Raw genomic sequence first — 23,160 nt, forward strand, 5'->3', positions numbered from 1 at the left:
CCAGCTTACAATAAAGAGATCACTTTATTAAACCCATCAGAGCTAAAAGCAGCAGTTATTTGATTATCGTATGTCACACTCTAAAGTTTTGTTGGCTTTCCCAACGCAACAACCACAGAGGACGAGGAGGGGTGGAAGATCTTTGGAACCTGTTGGCAGAAGAATCCAAGTAACAGTTCTCTGTTGTACGGAGCCTCTGTCCGAGAGAGATCCTGCAAAGCGGTCAAGTCCTCGGTCCATCTCCCCCACAGCAGCTTACAGATACAAAGGGCGTCTACTAAATACAGAGGAACTTCCCGGCAAGGAACTTTATTAAGATTTATCACTCGGAGGTTTCTTTTTTTCGTCCAGATCCTTTTTAAAGTCTGCAACTTTTTTCCCTATGTCCGGCACCTTAACCATAACAAAAAAAATTAAAGACAGTTTAGTATATTTAAAAAGCGAACCTTTAATCTCTTTAAAATACCAAATACAGCAAGTTGACGAAGTTAAAAACACTGTTGTAATGGGATCTGCCGACCTCTATACAACGCAGCAGAGGCAACGAACATCTTTATGTTTTAAAAAACAACAGTTGTATGTATCCCCTCTCTAATGTGCATACTGGGGTCACATCCATTAGCCCGGAAATGGCAAGAGGAAAAGGCAGACTACTTTTAAAAAGTTACAATTACCAAAAAATCAAAGACAAAAATAGGTAAAAAAAAACCCCTACTTATTATAACAAAGCGCAAATAAGCAAAAAATCTAAACAAACAAAAACCTAGTATTTGTTTTTATTTTCATCTATACCAGAGGTGCCCAAACTCAGTCCTCAATTCATGTTTTTCAGAATTTCTTTTATCATGCACTGGCGAGTTCATCTAGTTCAGTAATTTTCCCACCTGTTTATACAGACAGAAATCCTGAAAACATGACCTGTTGGTAGCTCTTGAGGATTTTTTTTTTTTTAATAGCATATATTAGTGTTTCCCAAATCCAGTCCAATGGCCCCAGCTGTGGAGGTTTTCCAGATGACAAGTGATATAATTAGTACCATCTGTAAATCTGTTACATTGTGTCAGTCAGTAATGATTACACATGTGCTCCAGCAAGGAGATATGGAAAACATGGACATAATAGGGCTCCCTGAGGCCTAGATTTGGGAAACCCTGCAATATACAGTATGTAGTGCCTTCTGCACTTCAAAGTGCTCCAACATCATGCTTAAAGTGAGGACAAGTATCCAACAAGAGGACTTCTCTAAATACTTCTAAGCAGTCTTCTTTAGAAAAAGCGGTGATACAGCATTAGAAATGATCATCATCATCAATTAATATATCTCCAACATATTCCGTAGCGCTTTATAATTGGGGACAAACATAGTAAACTAATAAACAAACTGGGTAAAACAGACAAAGAGGTGAGAAGGTCCTGCTCGCAAGCTTACAATCTATTGGACAATGGGAGTTTGACACGAGTCATTTTACCTTTGCGGTCTGGCTGGGTCAACTGCAAATGTAGACTTAACCTCATAAGCTAAATGATCCTGTCCCACAACAATGTTGGTCAAGGGGTAGTTGTATAACGGGTGGTAATAGAGTAATGTAGTGAGGTTAAGAGGGTGGTTGAGGAATATTATAAGCTTGTCTGAAGAGGTGGGTTTTCAGAGAACGCTTGTAGACCAAATGAACCTAAAATATTCCCCCTTTCAAGTTTGCACCCTGGCCGGTAGCCCCCTCGCACAGCCCTACTCCTGTGATCCATGATTCATTTTCCACATTCTCAGAGACTGCTTTAGATAAAAGGCAGGCTGGTGACAGTTTTAAAAAACAAAAAAACAACCAAGTGGATGCAGGATTAGAGTGACCTAAATATTTATAGGAACATGTCCCCACTTATCCTGTTTCCTCTGGAGATTGAATTATGGGAAAACAACGCTGCAAGTAATAAGTGACCTGGGAATAAAACAGGAGCCCAGGCGCAAGACAAAAACACCCCACAAAAATTAAACTTAAAAAGTGTTGATCCAATTTGAAAACACGGCAGTGCTGCCTAGAGAAACACCAACATTATTTCAATTATTGTCTATATGAATGTATGGTGATGAGAAGGTCGATTAATGTATATATTTAAAGCTTTTTACTCACCTAAATGAACATGTAAAAGTTACCGTCCCATGATAGAACTAAATATATTAGACATTATTGAACCCCTTCAGCTCATTGTCCTCTGTTATCAGCCATTGCAGTGTCCCTTTAATAGTGGTACAGGAAGCGTGGTGTGCATAGGAAAAATGCATCACCATTTATTTATATAGCGCCACTAATTCCACAGCGCTGTACAGATAACTCACGGACATCAGTCCCTGCCCCATTGGGGCTTATAGTCTAAGTTCTCTAACATACACACACAGACTAGGGTCAATTTGTTAGCAGCCAATTAACCTACCAGTATGTTTTTGGAGTGTAGGAGGAAACCCACGCAAACACGGGGAGAACATACAAACTCCTCACAGATAAGGCCATGGTAGGGAATTGTACTCATGACCCCAGTGCTGTAAGGCAGAAGTGATAGCCACGGAGCCACCATGCTGCTAAACCTTGAGGACCCGGAGCCAAGGTCCACCACTGTTCATCAGATACTCACCTTACCGGTGACTATACAAGAGATTCCCACCAGAAAATAGATGAACATTTTGAATGTCGGACCACATTGCTTTCTTGTGTTGAGAGCACAGGGTGGATGCTGCAACAGCCATCCAATTAGCAATCTTGTCACTGAAAGGGGTTGGAGATCTGAGCGGACTATTCTAGTGGCTCCTATGGCTCTAGAATGAGGCACACTGGGGGGTATTTTGATAAACAACGGACACCACAGTATTTGGGGAGTAGCCCTTCCGCAGCAAAGGAAAATAAAGAGAATCTTGAATGTAATAGGGTCTGTATAGCTTCTATCCCAGAGCTCAATAACTAGTTGCACCGAATGTAACAAATGTACTTACTTCATAATTCTGCGCCAGGTACATTCCCACCACATTCCCAAAGGCAAATCCCAGCTGGAAAAAAAAAGAGGAGACAACATCACCTACAGCCAGAACAAAGTTACCTGTACACAAGTATACAGGGCAAAGAGCAACATTCATTGTCATCCCAGAAACCTTACAACAGATCTTCTTCTTTGTTTTTCATATCTCCTTTTAACAATGAAATGGGAACTAACAAACCAATAGACATGTATGTGGGTCTTTTCCAATAAGTGCTGTATGCCACGCCCTGTGATCCTGTGATTGCAAGGATAATGTTAAGGGGTGACCATGCAAGTTCAAAGAATGTCAAGTAATTTGTTTTATATCTTTATAACGTTATGTTACATACTTGTTAAAAATAGTCAACATAATAACAATGTTGCAAGATAGGTTCACCGAATATATGAATGCAATTTACAGAGCTACACTGCTGCAAGGATATAATATGTAATGCAGTGAACAGAGACAATTAATATTCCAGGCATGGGCAGCCTGTGGAACTAACAGTCCCAGCAGGAACTGGCAGCCTTTGGTTACACGGGTAGGTAACCTGCGGCTCTCTAGCTTGACTTGTAGTTCCATGTGATATGCATGAAGATTAGGAAGCCAGAAGGAAGATTTGGAGGTTGTACTGTGCATTTGGCCAATAACATTAAAAAAACAATAGGGACATTTAGGACTATCCCTGAATATAACAGACAGATGGCTAATAAGATGCATGATGTTGTTTTTATTATAATTTAAAATAAAAAGACTGCTTTAGGTGACCTGTAATACAATAAGTACGTAATATAATTACTGGACTTATGAAGACTACCTGGAACCTCTAACCATCATATCATGCATGTATTCAGTAACCTAAATAACATGAAGAAGAGCTTGCACTCATCTCCTGTCCCGGGATAAACTCAGGTAACTTACCACAAACTGTAACATGATGGCAGCTTCTCCTCCCAGCACAGGCTTCAACTCCTCCACCCTAGGTCACTTCCTACTTCCGGAGGGTGTTCCCGGGGCCGCCATCTTTAAAGAGGGCAAAGCGTGCCCTCTAAACGTTATTGCTGCCTAGAGAGCCGTCTGCGATCGTATGGGTCTAGAGACCCCTAGTGGCCATTAGTGAGTATGTCGTGGCAGCTATAGGAGAGCTCAAACCAGCTACATTAGACATAGATTCGTTTTTTTGTACCCCCCGTGTGTTTTAGTGTACAGAACCAACTCTGTAGGCATATTGTAAACTATACTATTAGGAAAAAAACACTCTCAATAACATTAATATATTACTTTTAGTATATTCTCCTTTTATTGAGATGCTTTGTTCAAAAACCATCCATTTGAAAGTCATTTTCTACAACTATTTGACCACCTAGCCACAAATCTCTATTATGAGTATCACCTGAATGTGCAAATCTCTATTTTGATTACCCTCTTCATTACCATATCTCACATCTTTAGAATGACCACTGATGTTTTACAAATAAAAAAATAAAATACGTAATTATATATATATATATATATATATATTTACGTATCATCTCCTTAGCGCAGGCCTGTCCAACCTGCGGCCCTCCAGATGTTGTAAAACTACAAGGGGCTTGAAGTTTCACAACACCTGGAGGGCCGCAGGTTGGACAGGCCTGCCTTAGCGTATATATCACTTCTATAGAATGTTTGGGCTGCTCAGCCTTCCAGCTATACTTATATTAAATAATCACATGCCACCAGCACCCAGTACCCTCCCCAGCTCCGGTACTGCATTGTCAGTATATAGTTACAATTGTGGGAAGCTGGATGTTATATACCAGGGCAATATTTACTTTCCAGCACAGCTCTCTATCACAGGTAGGCAAGCGAAGTGTCTATGTATATTGGAATTTTTAATTAATGATTTGTTTGTAATCTCTGTATAACTTATTTGGTAAATTAAGTTCTCTTTGCTTTGTTTTATTTAGTGTGCAGATTAATTAGGCACCAGCCTGTTCTCTTTGGTTTGCATTATAAATTGCTTCAAATGGCACCATACGTTTTGGTATGCATTCAGTTTATATTTTATCGTAAAGCTATAGCTGTTGATTTTTCCAAAAATATCTCTGTATATTGATTTCCGTGTCCGCAGTACTCATAAAGCCTCGAACTGGTGATCCTCAAGACTTTCAGAATAAGTCACAACGTGGAACTTACCGTCTATTGGGTACTACAAAAACAGGTTAATCTCCAATTGTAAAGCACTACGGAATTTGCTGGCATTATGTAAATGTTGATGATCTTGGAAGTTTATTCCTTCAGCAAAACACCTCAAAGCAAAACAGAGCTATAAATCAGCCATACTCCATTTAGTTGCTGTGTTTTACCCCCTTGTATTTATCAGCAGAGCAGGGTGTATGGCAAGCTGTATCTAAAACGATAATTAAACTCCCACATACAGTTTAAACGTTTACAAATTTAGCTAAAAAGCTCTGTTCAGGTGTCCCCCTAATTTCCACTGTAGCTTTGTTAAAAAGGAACGTGTGATGGTGTACTTCCCCACCACTCCAAAACGCGAAGGTCACATCCCTTGGACAGAAGACTGAAGGATGCTAACATAGCAATAAAAAGCTAAAAATGACAAGCAAAGAATGTTCGTTGTTTGCTGCAAGATCCTTGGTCATGTCCATATACATCAAATTCAGAGGCTGCAACAGAATTATGCACAACTTCAAGTCATGAAAAATTGCTTGCCAGGAAGGATGGGTGCCTGCTTTCAGCGAAGGGATGGGACAGAGAATACTGGACAGATGGAGACCATCAGAAATAAAAGTATGAAAATTGGTAGGAAAATTATTTTGTATCATCAGTGCAGTGAGTTATGTCCACTATAACATGTACAAACCCAGGCATAAGATCTAGTTAATAGATGCAAACACATAAAAACCCCAGCCCATCTGAAATGTACAATTTTTTAATCAGTTTGTAGTGGCAATAAAAAAATGTCACACAATTTTTTATCATTCATCTGGAAAAGTGAAAAAGTCTGTTCATAATTTAGAAGGTAGAAAATAAATGGTGTACATTCTGGCATAATGGTTTCTGAATCTTGATCAGGCTTTTGATACTCGTAGGAGACCTCTTATCCTCCGGACCAGGGCCTGGATAAAACTGTGCCGAGACTGCGCTTTACAATACATGCTCTCAATGTCCAACAGTCTCTTCTGTAGGGATTCCCCAAAGAGGTTTGCACCTTCTCTCTGCAGCTGGTAAAGAAAGAACAAGCAAAGTGAAACGTTAGTCAATCTGTGGGTGTACAATAGGGTTCCAGTGTTTGGGGTCCCACACAACATCGTCATCATCATCATCAACATAATCACTTCTATAACGTCCCCATGAGATGACTAAGTGATTTATTTATTATTTTTTTTTTGCTGCTCCGTTACCGCTCAAGTAAACCAATTTGCAGCAGCCATTTAATAAAGTTCAAATATATGTGCAAAAATAATATACACAATGTAAATTAGATTTTCTATTTTGTTCTCATTTCTCCTTTGGGAACTATAAACATTCAAAACAGCCTCACTTACCATTACTGCATCTTCTTTGTCAATGATCTTAATTCTGCCTTGTGTAACGTCACAAAAAGATTATATATATCGTGAAAGCAAACTTCCATGACGTCAGAGCTCTGATATTTTTATATCTCACTTTTCAGAGAGCAATTTGATACCGTAAAGCTGCTGGTCTGACAATAGCAGGGGGAGTATATTACCTTTCCACTTTTTATGGAAGTATTGAATTAGAAGCTAGATATAGATGTATGCAACTAATTCTCTCTAGGAGACGGAAAGGGAAACTTCCGCAGTGATCCCTATGGAGATCCCAGTGCTGTGCACACAGCCGTTTTAGCAAAGGCGTATGATGGAACAAAAAGGGGGGAAAGCAGATCGTCATTGTGACTCCAGCTCGGAGCAATCAGGCTCACCCTGGGGTGGAGTTATCCTTTAAGCCTAGTGAATGTATTTGATCACACAGCCACGGAAAAGAGGAGGAAGAACAGATCAACCGTCACTATAACCATATGTGTAAATGGCACTCGTCACACAAAAACAACAGCAGCGGCAAAATGTTCTGATCCATCCAGGGGATCAGAAACGGGATAATAAAAAAAACAGGTGAGAACAATCAAAGTTTGAGCTCACCATATCGATGTCTTGTTGGGTCACTTTGTTCGGTGTCCTGGGCTCTGTGTCACTATTTAGTGTAGCTGCCGAGACAAACAAGTTTAAATACCCTCAGGTTGGATGTACAGGTCAGTTCTATTCTATGGAAATATAGACACTTCTACCTGTATACCACATCTCTCAGTGGTGTACACACAACGCTCATCACTCACCTTGGAATCTTCTGCTGCTAAAAGACGCACTGGAGAATAGCGACTCCTGGCTGTCACTTGGGGTGCACTGGAGCAAGTAATACTCTAGATGGCGCCAGAGAATGAACAGACAGGTTTCTATGATATCTAATTTAGTGACCAGTGAAGGAGAACAGTCAAGAGATTAAATTATATACACGCAGACGAGCACGGTTTCAAGCGTAAATCAAATACTTTTACGATCAGGCACCTAATATAAGTTCCCATAGACAACTGCTATGATCCATATAAAAAGGCAGAGACACAGGGACGGGACATCAAAGCACAACGATCACTGGCTCCTAGCTCAGGAGACTCCAGGACATCTCAGTCCGCAAGAGGACCAAAGCCAACAAACATACAAAATACAAAAAGAGAACCCAAAACAGCAAAACCTTAAAGAATTTCTTCCAAAACTAAACCTTAGTGAGTTCCACCCAAAACTAATCTTGCAAGTTTTACTTACTTTCTCCCCGTTTTAGTCCCTCCGTCGACTCCAACAGTCCAGCACTGCATTCCATTTTCCCGCTGCGGACACCTGATTTAAGCAGACAGCGGTAATGTCAATGCCCCATCTCTGGCGATATCTCAACCATGAGATATGGAGGTTCATGGTTGAGAGACATAGACAACACAACTGCTTGCTTGCCGCCATGATAGATAATTACAGCACTGGACCGCCGAAATCCTCAGGGTAACACCAGGAAAAGAATAAAAAGTTTTGTCTTAGTGAACTCCAAAGTTATTTTTTTTTTTTTTAACTTGGGTGAAGACCTGGGCTGTTAATAAAACCCATAAAAACACGGCGACTAGGAACACACCCCAATTAAGACTGCTTTAATAAACAAGTCGGGTGTACATTATATGTCAGCCTGGATGTATAAAGAACGGGCACTGCGTTATAATGTTGCGTTAATAGGATTTGAAAACAAGTCTGAGAAAGGCCTCCTCCAATCTGTCACAAGGGACGAGGACATACAAATATCACAAGAGGATACAGGAGCAGACAGACAGCAGCTTGGCTCTGCTATTGATGAGTTTCACCAGCCTCTTCCGTGCCAGCACATACTTCTGCGTGGATGAGATTTTATCCACCCCGATCGGCGTCTCAGACTGGCACAACTAGGGCAAGAAGAAAACAGGGTCAACAACACGGCGCTTCTGCGTTAATGAGAGCGCAGCTTGGTCTCGTCCAATACCTCTTTGATCTCGTCCGGTGGGAGCTGCTCCACGTTCTGCAATTTGCTCATGGATTGCCGGTGGATGTCATAGTATGTGAAGAAGTCGCTAGAGCTCTGTTTTAGAAGAGACAGCACAATGCCCAAACTGGGCGACCGCCAGGAGGGAAAGAACGATCCCTGGGTGTCTGTAACATAGAATAAAGTGAGTATGACCTCGATTTTCCAGCACTGGTGTGTGAGCTTCATACCTTTACTCTCGGTTGGATGCTCACATTGGTTACAAACATACTCTCTTCAATAGCTCCTACACATGGATATTCCATAGTTGGCTCAGCTGAAAGAATTAGCGCTGCTGTTAACTTTCCAAAGTTCTGATTGGCTACAAGTTGTTCTAAGCCACACCCACTCGTGTGTACAGACATACTTAAAGAGACATAGTTAAATAAATAAAAGTTATGTAATATATATCAGAGGTAGGCAACCTGTAAGCTCACCACTTGTTATAGGACTACAAATCTCAGCATATTGCCAGCACCTCTAAAACGTGATATCCACCTTCAAATAATTTGTACATGCCAACACGTAACTTTTTCTAAAAACTTTGCTTTTTTTCTCTCTATCTTTATAACATAAAGTTGTTTTTTTTGTCTCTGATACTCGCACCGACTAAAAATGTGCAAAGCAATGAAACATATAGTAAAATTTGCAGAAGGTGAAAGTACATTTAAGTTATCTGAAGGTGGAACCAGAAGGAGGTACGCTTTAATAATTCCAGATCTCCTCCACTTACTTAGATGGGGCTGATCTCGTCCCACATTAAACTAGAATAGAAGAGAGAGAAGATAAAGCTCCGCCTTGTCCACCGATGTTATGTGGACACAGGGAATCCGGAGTTTACGTCAGGCAAGTAGTGTCATAGCGGCTCTTGGGGAGTGGGGGGCTAGTTTTCTCCAGTCCTACTTATCAGATACACACTAGTTCATAGAGCATACCCATTACATACCTAGTCTGGAGCCATCTCTGCTGCTGCTCTCCGTCAGACTGGGGGTGAAGAGACACACTATTTGCTGAAGGTTAGGGGAGTTCTGTAACATCAGCGTATGGCAGTATTCCATCACATTGCAACAGATCTACAGGAAAGAATTACAGTAAAAATCCTGAAACCTACTTAAATAATCCATATATAACCCTAACTACATTGTAGGATTAATTGTGTCCGGATAACATGCTAGATGAATTACGCAAGTAATTTGATTTTTCTACCACTAGGGGGAGTATTTGTGATAAACAGGAAAAGGAAAAGGAGCGTCAGAACTCATTCAATGGTTCTTTTAAAACAGTGTTTCTATAATGTAATAAATACATAAGTGAGGCACAATATAACAAGATCCTCACCTGCTGCATGGCCAGCTCCATGTCGTCTTTCTTACTCACTCCGTCCAACTGGGAGCCATCGCCCTGTAAACTGAGCTGGCGGAGTTTGTCTGAGCCCCCAAAGCGGTTTAATAAAACCAGGCAAATACGCTAAAGAAACAAGACGAATGAGGACCTTGACATTATTCACATTGCTACAATTCACAATTGCAAAATGCCAGCACGCTGTACGATTAAGAGTTCTAGCTTCAAAGAGTTCTTTAGACTCGTGCGCTGATCATAGCTGATCCAGCAAGAAGGTTTTGCAGTTTCAGAGAGACACACTGACATATTCATATATTTTGTGAATTAAATCAAACTTAAATATTAGCCCCCAAACTGGACTTCTTGCAATCCCTTCCTTAGTACCTTGAACACTGCAGTTTTTAAAGTCTCCATGTAACAAACCTTATCTTTCTAATGTTTCATATCCACCTGTTCTACTTCCTTTAAGACCACCATTTGTATGTTAATTAACAGATTCACCTTTAGGTACGTTGAGAATCATGAATGATACATAGTAATATTTACAATCTACTTTGTTTGGAAAATCTTGTATGTTCTTATGGCAAGGATTACTAGTACATGGGCAAACTATTCAAATCTTGTAGGCTTCAAAAAACTTCATAGAACTCCAACAGCATCTTCATATAAGCCTTAAATTAAAAAATGTTATTCATTCTTTCCCTAGACCAGTGCTTCATTCAGGAATCCGTCCATTCTGCAGGATAGAAAAGTCACCGATGCTTGTACCGAGTAGCCTGGCTGTAAAGCTGCCGGAGCTCGGTGGAAGAGCCGCAAAACAGGAGGGGCCTGAAGCACTGAAATAACACATATCTCCTGATTGGACAAGTACCATCCAATCAGGATCAACTCTTATTTCCAACACTGTATAGAATCCTAGACATCTTTTCTGCAGCTCTCCAGCAGAAGCCCCCAGAGGTACATCAAGATCAGGAAATTGTTACACTTCCTATGTGCTGGAGTCACACTACCCCTAGACAAGGATCTAAGGAGTAGGTATCTCAATATACACTAGTGCAAAACAAAGTGGGGTAATTGTTAATATACTGAATACGAAGACATTACCTGGTACCGGCCAATATGTGCCTGCAGTTCGATCATGGAGCCCTCGTTTAAAGGGATGTCCAGCTCATTGAGCACACCTGGAGAATGGAAGACAATGTGTTCTCCAGTTAGGGCGATGGGATTGATGAATAGTGTCCTTATCTAAGCTTTATTTAGTGTGTGGTGAAGTGTATGTCAAAACAGTGTAGGCTGTTATGTTGTGGCCTGAACCAATATTCATGAGAATCTGCCGTATCAATGTACTTGAAATGGACAAATCCCTGGGACAAAAGACACAATGATGCCCTCATCCAGTCCAAGCTTTGTGCGGAGCCCAGTGCTCATGTTGCCTAATCCAGTAATCATAGGAATGGAGCACATCAACTCGCTAGGGGCTACTGACAGGGCTCTCAGCCAATCAAATCACTCTGAAACAGTGACATCACCTGCAGCATGTGATGTCACTAGCTCCTAATGAACTCATTGGCTGCATTTTCATGAACATTGGTTCACCCTAAAAAATAGCTGTCAGTTTCTGTTCACAGGTGCCCTGTTCAAGTATGAATCAAAACCAACAGTCTGTGTTCCCCAACCGCTATACAGACTGTTAAATGCGCCACATACGTCCGTTCCCAATGCAGGAAGAGTTACCTGGAAGAGCAGCTTTACTGATGATCCCTGTAAGCAGGGCCAGCTCCTGTAAGGACCCAAGACTCCCCTCCTGGCTCCTGAGGATAGCCTGGATGGTATCAGAATGAGCGATCAGGAACTGTAACACCTGGGAGACAGGTAGAGAAATCACATGTTACATTTAATAAGAGGGACATGTGTTATCATTTGTTACATCACAAGACATGCGGCCACACTTTATAGCGTTATACAAGAAAACAATTCCCACCAGCTGCTCCCTGGCTGTGGATTTAGCCATGTACTTGCCACGTGTACTGCTACATTTAAATATTTTACTTATAATCCATCACCCCTGTTTTATAGTTAAGCAGGAAGTCTATTTTGTACCTTGCTGATCTAAGTTCTACAAGGCGGGAAGGAATTCCGTGTGTATCTTCCAATTTATTTTCTGGATAAGATCATTCTTTTAATTCATGTTTCTTTAATTGCTTGTGAGCTAATGTGTACGAGAATACATCTAATCACAGATGTATGTGCTCCCCATATTAGTGATGGGGTAAATCAGAGATATTATATAAGTTATTATATAGGTGGTCCGTTACTTTCATTTTAATCATGGGGTCATTAGTTGATGACTTGTCTAATTTCCTGCACATCTATTCAATTACATTATGTGTCATTATTTATAGTCTACCTCCCAGTATGACACAATATTAGCACTGCCGATTCTACACTTGTTTTTTGTTTGTCTGAAAAGACAATAACATAAAAAAAAAAAAAGAAGAAAGATTAGAAATAAAAATTAATGGATTTCAGACTGAATCTACAGTCTACAATGCAACGTAAAGATCAATATGTAGAACTGTTAACCCCGGTCGCTCGTTTTACACATATTATTATTTATTGTCACCATTAAGTTATAAGAATCCCTTCATGTTCCGGATTGGGAAGGTCAAGTTGTTTCAGAACATTCGGAAAGGTCATCTGGAGCTTTGAGGGTTAAGTTTCTATCTCTGAGAATGACTAATTCTACAGACAGGAAGTCCCCAATGGAAAGGAATTCCTTCAGCTTTAACAAATTCAATAAGGGACTTTAAGTTCCTCCTTTGCTGTAATGGGAGGGGGTCCGGGAATAACTGAATGCCTGCAGATTCTTGCTTGAGATTTCATATTCATGGCTTTATTCCTCAATCAGGAAGTAGTGTATTCTGCAAATAATGCCTCTATGGACACCCGCAGTCACAATTTCCGGTTTTATGGCAGGATGGGCTTTGTCAGCTGTCCTTTCAGGTGTTCTGCCCAAAATCCCATTAAATAGGTCAATAAGGAATTGGTGATTTTTGTGCTAGACACAGATTTGGGTATTCCCCTTATTCTAATAGTATTTATTCTGCCTGCTCTCAATACTGTGTTGTTTTAAATCAAGTATTATTTTTTGTTGGAAAGTGAAACAATTAAGAGTTTTGAGGAGGGGAACTACGTCTTTTTCTAACTCTGTTGTGCAGATGGTGTCAAAGGTGGGATTACTTGCTCTTTAACCTTTGCCGTACAGTTGACAGACTAGAACAAGCCTGGAGAGCCACAGGTCCCAACATACCCTTCCAGCTCTCAGCTGGCTATCTGCTGGCAAAGCATGCTGGGGCTTGTAGTTTCACAACACCTACCTGTCCGGCCGCCTGCAGGTGCTGCGCTGTGCTGGAGGTCAGGATCACTTGGCAGAGCTGAAGAGCAGGTAACAGAATCTGTCTGTACCGTTCCACTGGTGCCGGGATAAAGACAAGAGCTTCTCTCATTCCAAAGTGTCTGAATGTAGGAGACAGAAAATCACACTGAGATGTGACTGTGTTATAAGAAAGCATTGTCTATGATGGTATAGCAACACCCAGACTCTAGATTTAAAAAAACAAAACCCGGTCTTTAGACCTGGCCAGATACTATGAAGATTATCTTTGATCCACGAGGAGATTCCCCCGAAAATGTTCCAAGTTCAATGATGGAAATAATTTGCAGCTTATGACTTAAGACTAGAGATGCTCAGGCTCGGTTCCTCGAGAACCGAACACACACGTACTTAGGGGATCCGAGTACCGGGCTCGGTACGGTCTCGTACCCTCGGAATTGAAAACGAGGCAAAACGTCATCGTGTGCGTTTTGAATTCCTTTTAAAGATCCATCATCACGGAGGGTGGGGGGGGGGGGAAGGGTGGACCCCCATTTATCTTTTCTGCCACTGCTGTGTGCCAATGTGTCCTAGATGTGCTAGGAACTGCCGTGTGTTTGTGCCATTGCTCTGTCGCTTACCATCCAGCCAGGTCGCTGCAGTCTTTGTTTGAAAGTGTATGAAAATAATATTGTGATCTGTGAGGTGGTCTAAATTGACTGCAAATGACTTGAAATTAGTGTTATTGAGGTTAATTATAATGTAGGAACCAAAAAAGAGCAAAATTCTGTGATTTTAGCATATTTTAGTTTTTTTTTTCTAAAAAATCCAAAATCGAAACACACGAGGGGCGGTTTTGCAAAAACCAAAACCAAAACACGAAGCTAATACAGACCAAAAACAAAAAACTAGTTCATGGGGGTCAGTGAGCATCTCTACTTAGGACGTCATCTACAGCAGATGTTGAAGGCGCAGATTATGATCGTGTTTTTCTGATACGGAACAAGTTGCAACTTTAAAAAGTTCCTCTGCTGACACAACTGTTAAATTTGGAGGATCCCAGGCAATGCTTAAACTAACGTTGGGATACCAGTGGAAAGATCACCTAAACCCTACATGGAAAGAAGACGCTAGATATGGTCAGGGGGTCTCTAAAGGTGGATAAACCCTTTCAGGTAACAGACATAAGTCGCATATTAACCTTACACTACCAATGCATGGTCAAATTATACGGCTGCTCCTCGCTTACCCGTGTTGATCTGTCTCCGGCCGCATGTCGTATACTTGGCACTGTGCCAGCCTTACGATGACCCCGCTCCGCAACAACTCCAGGGCTCCCTGCTGGCTTTTGGCTACGCGGGTTAGGAAGGCCTGAAAAAGGACAGATATTATCAAACTTTATTACTATAATACCGGTTTTAAAAGTATTTTTTCCAAATTCAAAATAATTAAGTGAAGTTGAAACTGCAATGGAGACGAGGGACAAGAGAGAGGAAAGAACACAGCCGTCCATCTGATTTACAACATAAAACAATGATGGTTCCTGAGCAAACCATTACCATTTTGGATTCATAGATATATAGAGCCTTCAGCATGGGGGGCTGAGGAGACAGCAGGTTCTGTAAGGTGCCATCATCCTGTGCCAGACTGTCCACCAAGGCCTTCAGGTAGCCACTGTTGGAGAGATAGAGCAGCCATTGCTGCTGCTTGTCCACAGAGACCAGACGGTCTAACAGGGCCAGTGCCAACATCTGAAATACAAATGACGAAGTGTTGGAGGTGATCATAGGCTGGTGATCAGTAGCGCACGAACAGACGCTCATCTACTGTGTCCTGCAGGAAGTGCAATATCCTCCGTTATAGGTAAGCTGGTCATTATCTGATACTTCTACTGTTACACCCAAAAATAGTATCAAACCATAGTTACCCTGCCTATCTCATGCCCATCGCAGGCGTCTCGACAGACGACTTCCATCAGGGTGGTCCCGTAGCTCTCAAATATGGACAGGTTGTCACGTTGCAGTTTACTGAACACATCCTCAGGGGCCGTCAGTCTCTCCCACATGGTCTTATTAGCTGAATAAGAAAGAGGACATGTGTGAAACATTATCTATCTCAGGCCTGGCCAACCTGTGGCTCCCCAGACGTTACAAAACTACAAGCCCCGCAATGCTCTGCCAGAAGATAGCCAGCGGATAGCTGGTAAGGTATACTGGGAATTGTAGTTTCACAAACATCTGGAGAGCCACAGGTTGGCCAGGCCTGCGCGCTCGCGCTCTCTCTCTATATATATTAAACTTTGCCCACCTGCTTCAAGAGTGTCAGGTTCATCCGGCCTCTGGGCTATTTGCAGGTAATACAGCAGAGATCCGTACAGATGGGCTCGAACCCTCTGGAATCCTCCCCCTGTTCAGCACATGAAAGTCAGCAAAAAACTGAAGTGTGATATGTACATGTTATGATCATAAACCAATAAGCTGTGTAAGAGATGTGTTTGTACTACACCCCTAACAAATCCTATCCAGGATGTTTCTGATCGGTCTGGATCGATCATAGATTCACAGATACCGTCACTGCCCATAAAATGATTGCTGAAAACTGCAATTACAGCCCTGCCAAAATCCGTCAATATTGACAAGACCTAAACGGATCTTTTCTTGGCCTTACACCCATCTATACATTTATGAATTGCATGTGCAGCTGTAGTCTTAGGAAATGGTTCAGAAAACTGTAACATACAATTTTTAGGAACATCCAACCTGAATATCAGAAGTAAAACTCAAACCTAAAAGATGACTCAACTGGCATCAGCTGTAAATGCAAACTGGAGGGTGCTCCCACTAACTGCTGCTACGCTCTCTGTTGTCCCTCCCTCCATAGTTGGTGAAAAGAAAATCATAGGCAGGTAATATTTTGGGACAAAAATTATCAGTCTTCTGTGGAATTTTCCTTTAAACTGGAAACTCATCCTTCACTGCCAGAGGTAGCCCTGGGGGAAAGCACCTTGCTCCTGTGGACACTCAGTTCCACGCAGTGGGGATATAGAAGGGGGAGGAGTTGAAGGGGGAGGAGTTTAAGGAGTAGTTGAAGGGGGAGGAGTTTTCTGACAGTTGTCAGTGAAGAAAATTTAAAGTGCCAATCTCCCTGTCTGGACCCTCTATACCCCAGCATCAGTGTCCCCCATAGGATGTAAGAGAACTGTCCTTGTGCAAAATACTGCCACAGCCGTATGTCAAATGTGAAAGAAAATGGCATCTCCCTAGATCATTTGTTTGGTGGAATTGTATCTATGGAAAAACAAAGAACAGTGCTGTATGGCCAACAATCAATTAAAGTGCAGCTGACGCACACACTGGTGGCAGCCATTTTCTGACCTGAACCAATTTTGAAGACAATGCATCAATTCACTAAGAGGCAGTGATTTCACTGAGACACCAAAGCGTAGATTTATTTAAGCTTCTAACAAGGAAAAGTGGAAGTGTTGCCCATGTCAACCAATCAGATTGCAGCTATCACTTATGTAGTACATGCTAGAACACGATAGCTAGAATCTGACTGGTTGCTATGGGCAACTCCTCTTTTCCTTTTTAGAAGCTTTTAGTAATCTACCCCCAAGTGTGTGTTACACAATGGAGGCAACTATAAGATGAGAGTTGGCCTAAATTCAGACCTGTCTTGAGAATGAATTCCAGCAGTTTTCTGAGAATCATGTGCAGTGAAGAGTCTCCGATGGAGGCGAATCCGGCCGACAGGGATTCTGTTCCCAGAGGAGAAGCGAAGGTCCCATCCAACATGCGCACATACTGCGACTGGTTGACTCCGGGAGTCAGCGGCTGCTTCTGTTCAGTGCGGATTGACTGGCTCAGGTGCGCGGTGAGAGTGAACACGGCAGCGGCCACCACCGGCATCAGCTCCTGAGCAGCGTCGTCATCCAGAATCTGCATTGGTGAAAGGAAACATTGAACCAATCTCCAGGCAAGCGGAATCGTACTGAAAAATCCCTTTCACATAATGCATGGCAATGATAACATCAACTCGGTCCAGATCAGTGAGAATTTAATAGGTGTCAATAGAAAGAGATCAGATTGTTGCCTTGAGGGCTGGATTCATTGATGTCAGTGTCTTCATTGTCAATCAATAGCTGCAATTTGCTCAGATGACTGCAATGAACCCAACATACGGTGTAATGAGAGATACACAATCTGGTTATCAGTATGTGTAATGGTTTTAGACACTTTGATTTTGAAGTTACATCATTTTTCAGTATGATTTTTTCATTAATCCGGAGCAGAAAGAATAGGTTATATCAACAGAGCAGATTATTGTCATTAAATCTAAGAAAGGGTTTTTAAACCTGTGGATCATGATCCAACTCAAACTCAATCATTCAAAAACTGAATTAATAATATTCCCACCCAAAAACAGAAGCTTCCTGCCTGACATTTTTATTTCTGTTGATAACATGACCATAAATCCCACCCCGCAAGCTTGTTGCCTAGGTGTTATCCTGGACTCACAACTGTCGTTTATTCCAAACATCAACTCTGTATCTAAATCATGTTACATACACCTAAAGAACATTTCCAGAATACGCACATATCTGACACAAGACACTGCAAAAACCTTAATTCATGCACTCATCATCTCCCGCATCGACTATTGCAATTCCCTCCTTACTGGTCTTCCCAATGTCAGACTTGAACCCCTACAATCTATTTTGCACGCAGCGGCTAGACTGATTTCCTTACTAACCGTTATTCCTCTGCTGAGCCGCTTTGTCAGTCTCTACATTGGCTGCCTGTTTTTCAACGAATCCAATATAAAATTCTTCTACTAACATACAAGGCTGTCAACAAAATTGCACCGACATACATCTCCTCACTTGTCTCAAAATATCTCCCTACTCGACACCTCGGTTCTGCACAAGATCTGCGTCTCTCTTCCACTCTCATCACATCCTCCCATTCCCGGTTACAGGACTTTTTCCGGGCTTCACCCATTTTGTGGAATTCCCTCCCTCGCACAGTAAGACTTTCCTCTAGTCTTCAAAGCTTCAAGCGTTCTCTGAAAACCCACCTCTTCAGACAAGCTTATGATATTCCTCAACCACCATCTTAATCTCCCTAGATTACCATCCTCTACACAGCGAACACAAGACAACAACCCTCTGACCAACATTGGTACACACACAGCCCACTCAGTACTTTTACCTTTGCATTCCATTGTGCAATATGATGTAGCACATGCCCTTGTGTTTCAAATTCCCATTATCCCATAAATTATAAGCTTGCGAGCAGGGTTCTCCTACCTCTATGTCTGTGTGTACTACCCAGTATTGTCTTATTAATGTTTGTTCCCAATTGTAAAGCACTACAGAATTTACTGGTGCTATATAAATAAATGATGATGATGATGATGATGATGATGAATAGGAACCCCCATTTAAAGGGTGGGGTCTCTTTCAGCAATGTTGTCATTTATAAATACCACCAAATATGGTTAATTATTGATCGTACTATATAGTTATCTTGCAGGACTGGCAGTACTTCTCTCATAAATAACAGTACAAGGTTATAAAAAGATAAACACATTACCAATTATAAACTGAACCCTGTAACACAGCACAGGACAGCATCTGGTTACTATGCAAAGGGATTCTAACCCTGTATTACCTTTCTATTTGTATAAAGGATTAAGGTATAATATAGTGTCATAAGAATGTTCCTAGCTTATATGATGGTGATAGTAAGTTCATTGCAGAGCTCACCATTCAGTAGAGCTGCCACTATTGGTCTTCTCTTCCCTCTAATCCCTTTATTTCTGCCATTACTACTAGTATCACGTATAAATCACGTCTTAATGTTACTGAGGTGTGACGATCATTTTACGTTAGCTTTAGAGGGTGTCATCTGTTGGCAAGAGATATGTGTAACATCACTGGGGGCCTTGCAAGGATTTGAAGGGGCCAAACATGACAGAGCAAACAAAGAGATAGCAGACAAGTTTGCTCGCATCCTGTGCCAAGGTATACCATAAAATATGTACATTAATAAAAGAGGTAATGTGAGGCAGGTGAGGAGACACTAATCTAGTGCACTTCCTTCAGTCATCAGGAAATGATATCACCCTCTATGTAAAAGCAGAACCATTGGAAGAGGACTAAGATCAGGCCTGGCCAACCTGTGGTTCTCCAGGTGTTGTGAAACTACAAGCCCCAGCGTGCTTTGCTAACCGATTGCTGGCAGAGTATGCTGGGACTTGTAGTTTCACAACACCTGGAGAGCCACAGGTTGGCCAGGCCAGGATGAGATGACTGGTAAATATGTCCTGATATGTAAAAACACAGATTAGAAAACAGGGTGTACTTTCATTTTCACGTGACTGTTGAGGAGGCAGATTAAGGGTTAACCGGCTTAAAAACAAGAACGCAGTAGTTGTTGAATCTACTATTCTGCTGTCTTTGTGTAACGTAACTCTCTAAGAGAGAGACATCTGTTTTTAGCATTGCAAACTCTCCTTTGACTGTGTTAACATTGGTCAGTGAATGGTTTGTTCCTTATACAGCACATGAAAACATGGTAGATCTGTTCCGTATCTCTCTGTCTCGTGAGCTGTGCTATCTATATTGATGGCTGGTTCTAGTGCAATAAATGAACTATGCTGTATCGATATCTGGACATTTAATTTCCTTATCACTGTAAATATTTCTCTGTATGCAAATAGCAAAGAAAAGGTATTAACATCTTTTGAAACCCCCAAAGACTTCTCTGGTTTTAGATGGAGAAGTGATCCCTAACAGTTGGCAAAATTGCTAGAACGTCTCAGAGTGCATCAAACAAGGATTATCAGAAACAGCATATGAATTGTATGATGATTACATGGTAAGTAACAATGTAGACTGGTTTGTAGACCTGGTAAACTTTGACAACCAGTGTGTTGTGAATGTCATTGCACTTTATCCGATACTGTGCGGACAATCTTATGAAGACGACCTTGTTATACTGGGAGTTACCTTGTCATGCACGTCCTGCAGCAGATCCCGGATAATGAGCTGTCTCTGCTCCGCCTGGATCAGATCCTGAGGGCAGGTGGTCAGGATAATCTCCACCAACTGTCTCCAGGACTCCAGAGCGTGACGTTTGGCATGGAGACACTGGAGGAGCTTGTTCCTTTCTACTACGTACTGTAGGATCGTGTTTATTTCCTGGAGAAATACAATACACAAATACAGCTCTGATATTATATACGACACACTCAAGCACACCTTACAGTCTATGTAAACTTATATTAATAGGATCTAGGCCAACCCTGGTATTGTCCCACACCTCTATTCCAAACTTACGGGCGGCAGAAGATCTATCCTTCAAATGACAGCGGACAGCAAAGGGCGGGCAACAAATTGGTTCAACTCTTCAGTTATTTCATGTGTATTATTAAGTTCTACACAGATTTGATATAAATTAATGTCTAATAATTTTTTAAAATACAAAATGATGCTGACTTAGGGGAGAAAAAAAAAATAGGAGAGGAACTTGTGAATGTCAGCCAGCCACAATAAAGTTAAGTTTTTCACTATCAACAAAGGCACTAGACATAAACTGTCTTGGAGTAGGAGGGACATCGGATATATTACAAGAGGAGCTTTCTTCCAGGTTAATTTTATCCCTGTTTTATTTGTATAATCGGGACTAGAGTATGTACAGTATGAGTAGAATGTACAACTGGGCAGATCCCATTCTGAATTCCCTGTTGGGAAAATTGTAACAATGGGGATCACTGAACATTCCGTGACAGTACCTCCATGAGTAAAGGCCTCTGTCCAATGGCAGCCATTCCCTGGAGAGCATTGACTTCCGCGATCAGAACGCAACGGAGAAACTATTAAACACAGACACAAAAGACATTTACTGAAAACATGAGAAAGCCAACGGTGGTGCGCAGCGCTCCTCGCGTCAAAGGCGCCCTCACTTTGACGTTGCAGACCGTCTGCCCCCTGCGGTTCTTCTGCTCGCAGTTGGCGATGACTTGTTCTATTTGGCTGCGGTCAAAGAAGTCCAGCTGCAGAGGCTCCGGGATCAGCTGGCTGAAATCGATGGAATCCAGGATGCTCAGGATTTTTCTCCGCACTGGGTAATAAGGATGAAAACTGGGACTTAAATGAGCCGCTTTTAATTCATAACTGTCAATTTGAGACTTCCCTAAGTTTTTCTGCTGCCTTAGGGTTTGGTGGTTGTACATTAAAGCACCCGTGAGTACCCAACTTTAGATGGAAATAAAGCACTTGTGAATGCTACTAGTAAACAAATCTGTTTTCCCAAGGAAATTCAAGCTCAACATTAAGTAAATGTATATAAAAAAAATGTTTAAAAGCTGCCTTTCAGCCAAATTTAAGCAAAAACAAACAACAAAACGAGTGAAAATGCCAACACGTCGCTAGCTAGGGGAAAAGATTAATTTAAATGTATCAGACACCAATTCACAAACAATTGGTGCACAAACTTCTGTGCATTACTCATTTCCAAATCTTCATGATAGCGCCTTTGAGATTGCTGTATATGTAGCTTTTACCTTTTGTAGTGGTGTCAAAGTGAAGAAATACGTTGAGGCTCCGGCTCTCATCCTCCATTCCAGATTCTCCATCTGCTATATGTACACAAAGGATATTTGACTAAATCAAGATCAAGTAAAGCCATTGCTGTACATTGGCAGCGTTACTTAGCTATGTAACATGCAAGAAACAACTGCAGTGTTTCACGGTCTGTCCCATTCCTTTGCTGAAAGCTGTTGAGTGGGCGGAGCTGGGCTTTCGTGGATCACTGAAGCTTAAAGCTACATAGTTCTTAAGGAATGGCTCGGGGTGTCTCACGTACTTGGCATACTTTGCAATAATTGGGCGATTCAAACAATGGGCAAACACCATTTAAAGAGATATGCTTTCCTGCCAAAGTCATCCAAAATATCTGTGGGTCATATCCTTCTTAGAGCATTGATTACATTTCAAATATTTCCATCAGATAGACCAGAAGCAGACACCACTATAGTTCTGAGAAAATAACTCTGTGGTAGAAATCTCCACTGACAATGAAGCACTTAATAGAACACATTGAGAGCATAATTTTATTATAAGAAAAAACCATTACTAAAAAGTAAAACCCTAGCTAGGCAAGCTCTCGAACAGTGAGTCAACCAACGTCAGGTTAATAACATACATTAAACAAAGAACTATGCAGGACCCCTGGAACATGTAACAACCAGACACGTCTTTATTAACACCCCACTCTCACCTGCGTACGGCCGCACAGGCATGTCGTCCAGTAGAAGGTTGAGCAGCCTCTGCGTATGGGACCGCTGGCGGTTTAAAGAGGTGATGCGCAGTTCAATGGAAGACGTCTTCATCAGCCAGGACATCTGATTTAAGGCAGAAATTTCATGTTCTGAAAGCACAAAAGAAACTACCTTGTTATTCTACATTGTGCAACACCCTACACAGCCTGATAACTAAAGGCTTCTACATCCTCGACAGTGTCCAACTGCAAAATTCAGACTCGATATTTCTGTGCCATCTGGGGATTTTGCAAGATGGTCCATAAATTTAACATAGGTATAAAAATAATAATAATATAAAAAAAACAAAAACAGAGTCAGAAGTAACGGATGCTCACGGAGAGTTCAGTGCTCAATACAGAAAAAACAAAAAGGAGCAACGGGTTTTCTAAAACAAAAAAATGTATGATGGAACATGGCCGGGGAAAGTAGAGCAAGCTTTACTTTCACTGCTTGTCCTTGTTAACGTTCTGTAACCAGATTTATAAGGAAGACACGC

At 41.5% G+C, this 23,160-nt stretch overlaps 2 protein-coding genes across 4 annotated transcripts in view; both read right to left on the reverse strand.

Annotated features, from left to right (window-relative positions):
* Positions 1-5: 5 nt before the first annotated feature.
* STMP1 (short transmembrane mitochondrial protein 1) lies at positions 6-4,031 on the reverse strand. The gene is made up of 3 exons (XM_075210407.1): positions 3,929-4,031; positions 2,984-3,037; positions 6-393 (listed from the first exon to the last, which is right to left on the reverse strand). The coding sequence occupies exons 1-3, from the start codon at positions 3,941-3,943 to the stop codon at positions 313-315; spliced, it is 150 nt and encodes a 49-aa protein (XP_075066508.1). The 5' UTR covers positions 3,944-4,031; the 3' UTR covers positions 6-312.
* Positions 4,032-5,927: 1,896 nt separating this feature from the next.
* The window catches only part of NUP205 (nucleoporin 205), a 42,322-nt gene continuing 25,089 nt past the window's right edge, over positions 5,928-23,160 (reverse strand). For 2 of the 3 annotated variants that reach the window (XM_075210409.1, XM_075210408.1), the window contains exons 24-43: positions 22,622-22,771; positions 21,906-21,980; positions 21,306-21,463; positions 21,135-21,215; positions 20,350-20,541; positions 17,008-17,275; positions 15,645-15,743; positions 15,265-15,413; positions 14,897-15,088; positions 14,587-14,708; positions 13,342-13,480; positions 11,699-11,825; positions 11,069-11,145; positions 9,962-10,090; positions 9,570-9,696; positions 8,585-8,751; positions 8,384-8,507; positions 7,368-7,493; positions 7,174-7,238; positions 5,928-6,234 (exon numbers count right to left, since the gene is read on the reverse strand). In XM_075210409.1, coding sequence (XP_075066510.1) covers positions 6,082-6,234; positions 7,174-7,238; positions 7,368-7,493; positions 8,384-8,507; positions 8,585-8,751; positions 9,570-9,696; positions 9,962-10,090; positions 11,069-11,145; positions 11,699-11,825; positions 13,342-13,480; positions 14,587-14,708; positions 14,897-15,088; positions 15,265-15,413; positions 15,645-15,743; positions 17,008-17,275; positions 20,350-20,541; positions 21,135-21,215; positions 21,306-21,463; positions 21,906-21,980; positions 22,622-22,771 — 2,720 coding nt within the window. In that variant the 3' untranslated portion in view covers positions 5,928-6,081. The remainder of the gene's footprint in view (positions 6,235-7,173; positions 7,239-7,367; positions 7,494-8,383; positions 8,508-8,584; positions 8,752-9,569; positions 9,697-9,961; positions 10,091-11,068; positions 11,146-11,698; positions 11,826-13,341; positions 13,481-14,586; positions 14,709-14,896; positions 15,089-15,264; positions 15,414-15,644; positions 15,744-17,007; positions 17,276-20,349; positions 20,542-21,134; positions 21,216-21,305; positions 21,464-21,905; positions 21,981-22,621; positions 22,772-23,160) is intronic. The other variant, XM_075210410.1, reaches the window with a different exon arrangement.

This window comes from Mixophyes fleayi, chromosome 4 (assembly GCF_038048845.1).
Source record: "Mixophyes fleayi isolate aMixFle1 chromosome 4, aMixFle1.hap1, whole genome shotgun sequence".
NCBI lineage: Eukaryota > Metazoa > Chordata > Amphibia > Anura > Limnodynastidae > Mixophyes > Mixophyes fleayi.